The 12,561-nt window shown below is 41.3% G+C and overlaps 1 protein-coding gene across 1 annotated transcript in view; it reads right to left on the bottom strand.

Moving 5' to 3' along the window:
* The window catches only part of LOC100729132 (protein kinase C-binding protein NELL1), a 647,616-nt gene that overhangs the window by 312,313 nt on the left and 322,742 nt on the right, over positions 1-12,561 (bottom strand). Inside the window, exon 9 of the mRNA XM_063256783.1 lies at positions 5,041-5,163. Within this exon, the coding sequence (XP_063112853.1) occupies positions 5,041-5,163 (123 nt within the window). The remainder of the gene's footprint in view (positions 1-5,040; positions 5,164-12,561) is intronic.

Genomic DNA, 12,561 nt, shown 5'->3' on the forward strand with positions numbered 1-12,561 from the left:
TAATATATGTGGGGGATCTGAGCTCATAGGAAATAGGACTGTAGTTGTTCCTCAGGCCCCACACAGTGTGAGGGGAAGCCCCATTTTGCCCTGCCCTCAGGTTAATCCTGTCCATCTCTGATTGGCTGCATGGACCTGTCCAATTTGGGAGCTCAGCATTATGAATATTATCCTTGTCTTATGTATAAGCCATGTTCTTGGTATAGTCTTGTAAATTTTCACTCTGGCGTTTTGACCTTGGTGTTCTTGAATTCTTTAGGTTCTTTTCCATTGGTTCTGAATGTGAAGGAAAGACCAGGAGGCTTTTCTGAGGTCTCCTCAATCCACACCAGTTCTGGGCAGATGTGATGATACAAGTCTGTAATCCAACACTTGGGAGCCTGAGGCAGGAGGATGACCATGTGTTTGAGGCTAGGAGAGGCTACATATTAAGTCCAAAGCCAGCCTGTAATATGTAGGGCAGCCCTGTCTCAAAACAACAAAGACCCCCTCAGGTTCCCATGATAAATCCCTATATTTGCATTTTTCATAACAGAATTAGCATCTCTGAAGCTGCTTACTCTGAACCAGGTTCCAACAGAATGACCTTCTACAGGACCCTGGTAGGAACAGTTTCTAGACTGCCATACAGAGACCTACCTCAGGCAGCTGCACAAAGGAACAGGATTTCAGCATGCAGCAAAAGACAAGTATGAAGTCAGCCAGCAGGAGAAGCAGAGAGTAGGCAGGAGAGAGGAAGAGTGCCCCGGGGTCCTGGAGCAATCTGTTCCTAAATCTCAGCCATCGCTTTGCGCTTAGATTCTGTGATGAACCTGGGAAGCCTGGTCATGGAAGCCTTCTATTTTAACTAGTTCTCCTACACAGTGGCACCACCACCTTCACAAGCACAGCACTAGGCAGAAGGCCCCGGGCTGTGGGTAGTCCCCTCTCCAAGCTCTCCGTGGCTTCACACTTTGTTCTGTTTTGCAGGGGAGCCCACCGGGACACTAAGCATGTGCTGGAGTGTGGTGTCTTAATGTGGTGTTCAGGCCTTGCTGCCCCTGAATCTAGCAGGATCCCATGCTCAGACAGGGACTGGAGTGGGCTAGGCTGGGCACAATGCACATGCTCTGAGGTTTCCAGACACAGTGTGATGGCCATGTCCCTAGTGCTAGCTTGAGACACCCAGATGCTCAGTGCGGGAGATCCAGGAGCAGGGTCACAGATGGCCACACCCTGGGTCCTCCCGGCTGCTGTGGATTGGGGTGGTGGGCTCTTCCTTCAATTTTATTTGCATTAGTCCATGTTTTCAGTACATCATTGTGGCATTCCTTGTAGGGAGTTGATATATGTCCTTAACACATCTTTGTGAAAACCATGCGATGTTTAAGTGTGTGTGTGTCTTATTTATTACACTTAACCTTACAGTCTCAGGCTGCATCTGATTCCTGAAAATGACTCAAGTTTAACCCTTCCTGTGGCAGAGTAGTACTCCATTGTGTATAAACACCACAGATGACTGACTCCTCTTCCCTGCCTCAGACCGGGACACAAAGTACTCATGAGAGGATTGGGAATCCCTGACACCAAGAGGCCATGAGTGCATCAAGATGCAGCACCAACCTGGAGCACCTGTAGGTAAGCACTCCCTCTGAATACTGCCACACTTATAAAACAACGCTAAATAGCAAATGAACACCATGATAGCATGAGAAAAACCAAGAAGATAAAATAAAAGCTGTATATTTAGTATTGGTAACTGAAAAAAGTTTCCTACATTTGGAACAAGGAACCCACATTTATTTATTCTCTGGCCTCTGCAAATTGCAGCCAGCAGATCCCCCAACCAAAGGGGCGCTAAGGAATGTATACACCTTTCTCACAGCTGTACACTTTAGGACCTCTTTAATGGCCTCTGTCACATATAAAATTCCATTTTGCAAACTGTTCCACTTGTTCAAATCTTTATCCAACATTAAATGGTGAAATCATCTAGGGTCCTCTTTGACTTGTCTTTTGTTCTTATGGTCCTGGAACTATATTCCCAGCAGAAAATTCACACTCACTGTATTTTTACAGAATAAATGTCAGTACCACAAGTCTTAAGGCAAGAATGATTCCAAGAGTGACCACCGCACATCCAGCCCTAATGACAGATAGGGAAAGACTTAGTGTATCAGCAGTGCATTGACAATGGCCTAGCAAAGGCCTAATTTCCATTCTGTGCTAATGCAGGGAGTGCAGTAAACACTGCTCCACGGGTAACCTGAACTCTCAAGTCAGTGTACACAAGTCCCATTTGAAACCATTTGCAAACATTCTATCCATTTAACTCAAAATGCCAAAATACTTAACAACACATTTTGTATAGTTTCCAAAGTACTTGTCTATTTATCAAATATGTTATCAAAATCTTCTTTTCTTATTTCTCTTTAGCTTCTTGGCAGGAGAGAAACACACACACACACACACACACACAAAGAGAGAGAAAGAGAGAGAGGGAGAGAGAGAGAGAGAGAGAGAGAGAGAGAGAGAGAGAGAGAGAGAGAGAGAAATAGGTAACGGAAAAAGCTGAGAGGAGAGAAATTAAGAACCTTGCAATGGATCCCCACTAACTGGGATGAACCAGATTCAGCTGCGTCTTCTTCCTGAGTCTCACCTGAAGAATAATGCTATCCACACTGCAAGGTTCTGCCAGGGAGTAAGTGAGATGACACATGTGGATACAACCAGCAAGGCACCGTGCACGGATCTGGGACCAGTCACTGAGCTGAATGAGCCCTCTGCATTCCTGTGCAGAAAAGTCTCCTTCCTGAGGCCCTGACCACCAGCCTAGCCCACCTGAGGGCTTGCCTGCCAGTTAGCATTATTTCAGGAAGCCCTGCCTTGGGGGATGTCCTTAAGGCGCCCCAAGGAACATGTCTTTACAAAAGGTGTTACACTGGAAAGCACAGTCCACTGTTCAGATATAGGCAGTAAAGTCACCTGTGGAACAAAGCCCCAAAACAAATACAAAATCTGGTGTTTCAGGGAGAAGGCTGAGGCCTCCACAAAACCCACTCCGCCCTGGCTCCTCCTCCTGCTCTTTCACTGTCACAGTATTTTTAGATTGCAAAGCTTTTTTATAACTGAAAACATAGTGTTGCATATTCTCTTCATCACTATTTGCAATACCAAACCAGTTGTAGTCTGTAACGAGGTAAAAGTTTCAACTCGCCAGCAATGAAAGCAGTCCTGAGCCAGAGTGCACCTTCTTATCCCACGCTCTAGCTCTCACACATGGCTGCTCTTCCAACACTCATAAAACGGAATTCTCTCTTTTACCACAGTCAATGCAACTGGCCATAGAAATCATCTTAAGAAAATTATTTTCAGGGCTGGGGATTTAGCTCAGCGGCATAAACTCTTGCCTTGCAAGCAGGAAGTCATGAGTTCGATACCTGGTATTGATAAAAACAAAAAGGACCAAAAAAAATTATTTTCCTAATTCATAACTTCCAAGGGAAGTCTGCAGACACCAAGAACATTATTTGAGCTCATATTTTTCACAGCTAGACTTTCAAATTCCACAAAGGTAAAATCCTCTCTTCTCACAAAAGCGAGAGGACTGAGCAAATAAAAACCCACTGAACAAGGGCAATTAATATTATTTTATGAAGCAACATAATTCTAATAATAAAATGCATTAAAACCAAATCCCTACATTGCGCCTTAATTCACAGCACTGACATGCAGGTTCCAGTGCTGGGCTTGATAATCCATGGAACTCATTTGTATTTTTGCTTTTTCACTTGCTTTAAAAATGTATTCAATTGGGGCTGGGGATTTAGCTCAGCGGCATAAGCGCCTGCCTTGCAAGCAGGCAGTCGTGAGTTTGATCCCTGATACCGATAAAAAGGAAAAATAAAAAAAAAAAAAAAGTATTCAATCTTCTTTTATTTTTTTTAACATTTTTTAAAAACCTGAGCATAAGTTTACTTACTTTGTAGATCTTTTAAAAACCACACTTATTTCATATACAAATTCCCACTGGAAGATGCAAATAATATAGGATTTTATAAGAGAATGCAATTTTATCTTACACCCATGGATATAAAAGTGAATACTTTGCACATTTCTAGTCTTTATATATTTACATAAGTATGGGAATAGTTATTTTAAAATATCAGGCATAAAATAATTATATATAATACCTTTTATTTTTCTTTACCTCAAAAATATGTTGTGCAGCCCGTTAACACACAGTTAATAAGGACCTAAGTTATGCCAGGCTCATTCTGGTTGCTAGGAACAAACTCTGTGATAAGACCGAGATGTCACTGTCACCTGGTTGTATCCTTGTGAAGAACAGGAAACACAGACAAACACAACGATGCAAAAGGTTTCCTCAGGTGAAGAAAGTCATCAAGAAAGTTTCGGGCTGAGAGGTGCTGAGAGTTCTAGGAGTGCTGCTGTGGATAGGGTGGCTGAAGAATGCGGGGACCCCGAGAGGTGGAGTAGTTCACCTGGGGGCAGCAGTGCTCTTGAGGAAGCGGAGGGACGGAATGTGTGAGTAAAGACATGTGGCAGCTAAGAGGACTCAGGGTCAACACTCTGAAGGCCTCAGAAGGCGGCAGAGGGTTTTACTTTTATCCTAAGTGCTGTGGGAAGTCAGAGTACTGTTGTTTGCACTGATACACACCAAGTTAAAAATTTTAACATTTTGTGTCTTACTCAAGCAGATACCTGGACTGTGGACACAAACAGCACCCTCATGCCTGGGAAGCAAAGCTCACAGGGAAGGGTGTCACCTCAGCCACTGACCCTAACCCTCACCCACTCAGGTTCAAAGACGCAAAGAGGAACAGAGGCATCAGCTCAGGAACTGTGCGCCCCCAACACATCCACAATCCAGTAGCTCAGCCTGAGCCACCATTGCCTTTCTTTCCTGCCCAGTGTCCTTGCCAGTTGACTGACCAGGAACAGGACCCCTGACTGCACTCACGAGAGCACCTCTGAGAAGCATCTGAGAGCCCCGCAGGCTGCAGCGCACACAGCTCACCCCACATGTGGCGAACCTACCTCTGCAGATGGTCCCGTTGCCCACGTAGCCTGGTTTGCATGTGCAGCTGTGCCCCTGGACGGTGTTGGTGCAGATGGCATTCTCGTCACAGTTGTGCTGCCCACTGGCACATTCATCGTGCTCTGTTTTCAGGGAGGAGGGAAAAAGACAGTCACATTTTCTTGCCTTGGAAAAGTAAGTTATGCATAAAATGCTGATGAGCAGCATGGAGGAGAGGTCCCTGTGTGCCTGGGTGTCTCTGCACAGGGCGTGGCTGAAATCTTAGCAAATCCAAAAGATGACTGAGTACCAGAGCAGCCAAACAACTTTAATTGTCACTGCCTCCTCAGGTGAGACAGAATTCCTGATATTCACAATGAAGGAACGTTACTTTGCCCATGGATACAGTCTGTGATTGACTGGCTCCAACACAGAGAGATCAGGATAGAAGAATGGAGAGGAGCAAGGCTGCTGAGTCTGCAGTGGCCAGGAGCAGAGAAGGGGACAGGAATCAGAGAGAGAGGAGCCAGGAACCATGCAGTAGCCCAGCTTATGATCCACCCAGTCACCCAAGTGGTCTGCTGGGCCTTAGTCCCGTGAAGCTTCCTACTAGGATTAATGGTCACAGTCACACAGTGGCTGAGCGCTGCTGTGAAGCCACTGCTTCTGTCTCCTTAGAAGCCTTCCACAAAGACTACAAGGCAGCTGCTCTAATGGCTGGAATTTTTCAATCCCTCTTCCAGGAATCATTTGATAGTTTCTGAAGGCACTTTAGGCTGCCACGATTGGGGATAGGACTGAAATCAGCAACCAGAGATGAGGAGTGCTGTTCTGTAACGTACAACACACAGTAGAACACAACGAAGAATTAACCAGTCCAAATGCCAGCAGTGTGCCCCACTGGGAACCTTTACTCTAATAACCTACACTGGATAGCACGGCTCTTTTAGAGCAAAGAGAGTAAGGCTAAGGAGGAAGAGAGAGGTAAAGGAGCCTAGCAAGGGAGAACTTACCAAGCAGGATTTGCAGAGGGGAGCACTGGTCACAGGGGACACTGGTGAGCCCAGCACTGTGCTGAGGAAAGGGAGCTACTCTCAGAACTGTACTTAAGGGGCTCCACCAGGCTAATGCTCTACATGGCCCATTTGATAGAGCTCTGAATTCCACCCCTGGTCTTTGCCTCTGTGCAGTGTTTTTATTTTGCATAGTCGGACAGCAGTCTGTTAGACATGGAAGGAAATAGAGCCATACTACAAAGATGGCCTCAATTGGGCTAGAGACCAAGACCTTAGAAGTAAGGATCCTTTCCTCCCATGATTATGAAGTTTATAAAGTTATCCATATGACTACTCTGTAAATTACAAGAGGGGGAAATTTATGCCCCTTATTTATGTTAACATATGCTAATGTAACTCCATAACAAATTTAAGAAGAAAGACAAGGCTATTGCAACCATAAAAGATTATAAATCAAGAGTGAAAATCCAACCTAAAAATTTCAAAGAAATAACATAAATAGGAACAAAAATAAAATTTCAATTTAGTGAATTGCTAAACCAATGTACCACTCAACTGAAACATTATCTGTCTTCACTAATTTTTATTTTATAGCTCCTAATAAGGACCTCATAACGGAAAAGGTTCCATCATACAGAATAGAGCCGCTTTAGTCACCCACAGGCAATGGGGGTACAGCGCACTCGTGCATCCTGCTTGATTTAATACCTTAGATTTATAAAGAAATTTTTCTTCAGGCCTTAATACCAACCCAAACTGTCAGTGGAAAAGGTGAACAAGTTTGAAAGCAGAGAGAAGAGAAGATTTATGAGGATACACTACTAGACTGGGCCAAAAACAGAAAGCTGTAGAGGTCAAATCCAATGCACAGAACTATCATACACCAAATACATGCAGACAGAACAGCAGGTTGTGTAGGGAAAAAAGAAAGAAAATAAGGAAGTAACCTGCAAAGTTTTCAGTCTTCTAGCTTACATTCATTTCATAATTATTCCAGTCTATACTGGGAATAGGAAGATGTGATCCCTGTTCCTCTAGACACTTTAATATTTATAACATGCAGCTGACAGGCAAACAGGAGAGAAATGATAAGAGCTTTAAGTGGATGACTTCACATCTTACGATGCAAACAGGACATTTTTAAGGTGAAAAGATGAACTGTTAGTAAAGATATGGATAACAGGCATAAATTCAGAATGTCCTAGGCAAACCAACATGTGTGATCTCACTAGATAAGAGGAATAAAGATAACCAGAAATGAGAATCCATTAGAGGGCAGACATTAGTTCTAATGGTGAGAAAAGAAAGGTCTTCCTGCAGGGGGTTTTCAACTGGATGTTCTAGAAAGGTCAAGGTTGACTTAAAATTTTCCAAAAAGAGCAGTCCAAGCCAGAGAACAGGCCGGGGAGAGATTACTGTTTAATGCAACATTCCAAAAGTCGGACTCTTTTTTTGCTGCCTGGTCTTCACTCTCACTGTTCTTGAAGTAACCCCTTCCATGACTCCACTGCCCTCCTGAAAATGCTTGATTTTATTGCCACCTCTTTAGTTATTTCCAGTTGTTTCCCCATCCCCAAATTAACTTGCTCCTAATGAACTGTCCCCCGGGTTTCAAACACTTTAAACCTATACTCTTACAATGATGCTTTCTGCCTTGTGTGGTGGACTACAGAAATTTCACTCCCCTTGGTAATTTACAAGACTCAACGTATTACCTCCTTGGAGGCAGTCATGTTGATACTGTGATATTTGCAAACTTTATCACAAATGCTTTAAGCAAGCAGCTTTGCAGAGAAAAAATGTGGTATATTTCTTACAACTCTCATTTCATAAAATGGTATTGAACTTAGTGCCAAGTCCTGAACTGTTCCTTATACAAGATTATGGAAAAATACAGTCAAGTTATAATTATAAAAAAACATTACAATAAAAGTTATATTGCCAAGGATGATAGGATATGTGTGTTAAAAGCTAGCATGAATGAGTTTTTTTAAGGCATGAAAGGGAATGTGTCTTTTATTGTAATAAATTTTTAACTTAAAATATTTATTATAATTTTTATCACACCACACTGATCAATGTTTACAGCAATTTTGGCCAAATAAAAACATCATGGTGTGTCCTCATCTACCTTATTTATTAGATCAGGTATCATACAGCTTGTGACTCTTCCCCAAACTCAAAAAGACCATGAAAGGTAAACTTCCATTGAGTTAAGACATCAAGGTATCTATGGCAATATAACTAAAGTCACTCACTTAGGACTTTCAGAATCACTTCAGAAAGTCCAAAGGATGGGTAAGTATGTCTGAAGTGAGGGAGATTAACAGCAGTGTGTCTGTATAATTTTTAAATTTAAAAATTTATCATGTTATTCAATCATGCCTCTATAGTTTAATTCTCCAGAAACAATATGAGGTAAGTCTGTTCATTTTACAGTGAGAAGGTAAAAACAAAAGGGCATTAAACAATGTACCAAGTGTCACAAAACTGGTAAGCAGGGAGCTCAGATGTGACAATCTGGACAGCAGTTGAGGCATCACTGAGCACACAAGAAGCTACCTGTGACTCAAACTAAACCAAAACATGGGGATGCAAGTTCTTCCTGTTCAAATCAGATCTGTCTTTTTTTTCTCAATCCCGTATTCTCACGGAGGTCTCTTACATACTTCCTAAAAAGACAGGAACTACTGTCAAAGGACCATTATTACAAAATGTCATTGTTCATTATCAAGACAAAGAATGGATATTCTCCTCAAAACATCAAATTTCTTTCTAGCTTGTGCACAAAAAGCAAAACCCTAGCATTTGTGAGCTGAAGCATGACAGAGAGATTAAGAACATAGACTCCAGAATAAACCATCCTAGCTTAGAAGATTCTGGATTTGACAACTGCTAGCTCTGTGCATAGAAGTAAGTTGCTTATTCTCCTATGTCTTAAGTGTCCTAATTCTAAAATGCAGATAATAGAACTGAATTCCTTAGACTATCATTAGAATTAAATTAGTTAACATAGAAAAAGCACTCATGGAACACTGTAATTAGTGAGTCCTGAAAGGATAAGTTATTTGATCCTGATTGTTGTGATCACTCTAGAAGTGCTAGGAGTAGGATTATGAGTGATGCTACTACTGCTACCACTACTGCTGAATTACCACTAGCCAGAAATAATAGGCAGAACGTGGGGAAAACTGATGAGAAAATTCTGCTTTCTTGTAAAAATGGTGAAATCCAAAGAACCTTGTATTTTAAATTTAAAGGATCTTGTCTTTAATGTCACCTGGAAGAACACTTCATCTATCTGAGGCTGCAAACGGCTTTTCTTTTACTTCTTTAAAACAGCTGTAAAGTTTTTCTGATTGACTTTAAACTCATAATTTATTTTGACCTAGTTTTCATACCAAGTATGAGATTTAGGTTGATGTCTGTGTGTACACAGTAAGGAGGGGGAGAATTGCTTATTTTTGTTTATATTCATGTCCAATTATTTCAGTGCTATTTGCTTTAAAGGGTATTTTCCAACTGAATTGTTTTTATACCTTTGTCAAAACCAATTAGTTATATTTTTATTAGTATTTTTCTAGTTCTTACATTTTGTTCCTTTGATCTATTGTTTATTTCTCTGCCAATATAACCCTGTCTAAATTAACATATTCATGTAGACAGAATTACTATCAGCTAGAGTAATTCTCATGCTAATCCTTCTTCTTAAAAATTGTTTTAGCTATTCTAGATTCTCTGCCTTTCTACATAAATTTTAGATTGTCTATTGATATTTTGACACAAATTGTGTTGCACTAATAGTTCAACATGTGGAGAATCAATATCCTATCATGTGGAGTTTTACAGACCTTGAACACAGTATGTCTTTCTATTGTGTATTTTTTGATTTCCTTTTTAAGTGTTTTGCAATTTGCAACATAGAGATCCTTTCCATATTTTTTTCTTGTTTCAGAACTATTTCATTGTATTTTGTAACAATTGTGTGCTAAGGCAGATTTAAGTTTAGTTTTTACACACTGGTTGATAGTATAGAGATTGGTTGCTCCATAACTGGTATTTGTGTTTTGAATTTGTAGTTTGCAACAACCTGACTGAATTTATGCGATACTTTTGTAAATTAATTGGGATTTTCCACACAGAAAATCAAGTCAGCAATGAGGAGAAAATATTTCTTGCTTCCCAATTTGTTGTGAGGGAAAGCTCACAGCCTTGTTGTCAGTCTTAGGGGAAGTGCCCTCAGAAGTACACTAACCATGTGCAAGAACAAATTCCCTGTGATGAAGGTGACTATTGTGCATACCTAAACTGCACCAATAAGCTTAATTAAACAACAGCATAAGATCACTCAGTCCACCTCACACCACTTTTGCAGTGCTGGGTGGGGCAGAAGCTCAGCTTCCTGCTGGGCCACTCTCCCCAGTCCACTTGGTGGACTGGGGAGAATGTGCAGGGCCCTTTAGCCTCATTCTGAAACATTCTATTAAGTGTCCATGCTGTGTGGTGGAACCCCAGTTCCCTGCTTGACCCAAGGAGCATCACCACAGCAGCAGGACCTAAGACCTGCCTTAAGCCAGAAGGCAGAGGTGTTCAGAGAGTTGTATGAGGCCTTTCTCTTCCTGGTTCTTTAATGAGTGGGAGTTGGTTTTTTCAGGAGCTTGTTCTGCCTGTCCCAGGGCAGCGAACAAGGTGAGTTTACTCAGCCCACCATCCAGGATATAGTGGAGGCCAAAAGATGAGTCAGGGTGTAACAACCTCTTGTTCCTTAAATTCCGAAGGTCCTATTCAGTTCATCGTCTTTTCACCTTTCAGAGTCTGCCTGAGTGCTACTGTTTGTGCCTAAAATAGGCTCCAAAAGTATCACGTGTTTGGAGGTATGGAGTTTGGAAGGTGACTGAATCTGATCATTCCAATGAGAGTTCTTACCTGGAGGTGCTGCTGAGGGCTGACACTTGGCTGAAAGGGTGCACAAGTGATCATCCGACCTGGAAGAGCACATTCTTGTACCTTGCTCCTCTCTTCTCATTTATTTTCTCAGTGTTCACTTTTTTATTAGCACATGTTTGCAGTATATAATGATTCCATCGAAGCTGGGGGGGTACACATAAACCATCTTTCTTCTTTTTGAAGAAAACCCTTTCCTTTCCTTCCTCTTTGATCCACTATCTTTCCTTCCATTTCTTGGTTCCCTTCTCTTTTGTGAAAGATTGAATGCCTTATTTTTAATTATCTATCTGTGATTTGCTCTTTATATTTTGCTTTCTCATAGAAGAGAAATCATGCCACTTGTAAACTTGTGCGTCTGATTTATTCTACTTAGCATAGTAACACCAAGAATGAATAAATGGAATCACATCAGATTAAAGGCTCCTGCCCAGCAAAGAAAACAAGGAACAGAGTAAAGAGACAACATACAGAATGAGAAAAAATATTTTGATACCTGTTTCTCATACAGAAGACTAATATGTAGAATCTAAAAAAAAACTCAAAAAATTTAGACCTAACCAAGAATAAAAGACTCAATTAAAAATGAGCAACTAAGCCAGGTGTGGTGGTAAAAGCCTGTAATCCCAGCAATCAGGGGCTGAGGCAGGAAGATCCTTGCAAGTTCAAGACCAGCCTGGGCTACAAAATGAGCTCAAGTCCAGCCTGAATTCCACAGTGAGACCCAGTCTCAAAAAGACAAAATTAATTAATTAAATGAGCAACTGAAATGAATAGACACTTCTCAGATGTAGAAGTACAAATTTTTGGCTGTTAGAGAAATGCAAATGAATACAACACTGAGATTCTTTTTTACCCAAAACAAATAGTTAGCTGTCAGAAATTTACATAACAACAGTTGCTGGTGAGGCTACAGAGAAAAATGAACCCTTCTACATTGTTGGTAAGAATGTAAACTAGCATAACCACTGTGGAAACCAGTATGATGATTCCTCAAAATAAGTAGGAAAACACATGCTATTGCCCTGGATATTCCTTATCTAGGTTCCTTCCTGAAGGAGTTGAAGACATCGTATTATATTAATACATGCACTACTTCTCATTCTGCTTCAAGGCTGCAGAAAGACCGTTTTCTCCTTCTGTTTCTACTTTGGAACAGCTGAACATGGACTGAATCCTCTGAAACCATCAGCCAAACTAAGCCTCTCTTTAAACTGTAGTTGTAAAGTGCAGTGTCTCCGTGGTGAGAAATGGACTAATGGTGCACTTGTCTTAGGTCTAGGGATTTTTAAAGATGGAAAATCATGGATTTTTTAAGTGGAAAACCTCATAGAGGGAAAACTACTAATCCACCTCAGCTTTACACAAAAACATTCACTATACTTAAAATGAAAACCAGTTGTTTTCCTTCTCTCCTCCTTTTCTAGTCAACATGAATTGCCTGAAGTTAGAGAATGGTAAACCCAAACCAAGTCAGCCACTGTGGAATCACTGCAAAAAAAAACAGGACCAGGCATTTGTTAGTCATCCTGACACCTCTTCTTCCCTCAGTCCTCTTTAATGAATCCATTGCCAAGTTCC

The sequence above is a fragment of the Cavia porcellus genome, unplaced genomic scaffold (genome assembly GCF_034190915.1).
Source record: "Cavia porcellus strain 051 isolate PalLab524CR breed Dunkin Hartley unplaced genomic scaffold, mCavPor4.1 scaffold_9, whole genome shotgun sequence".
NCBI classification, from domain to species: Eukaryota; Metazoa; Chordata; class Mammalia; order Rodentia; family Caviidae; genus Cavia; species Cavia porcellus.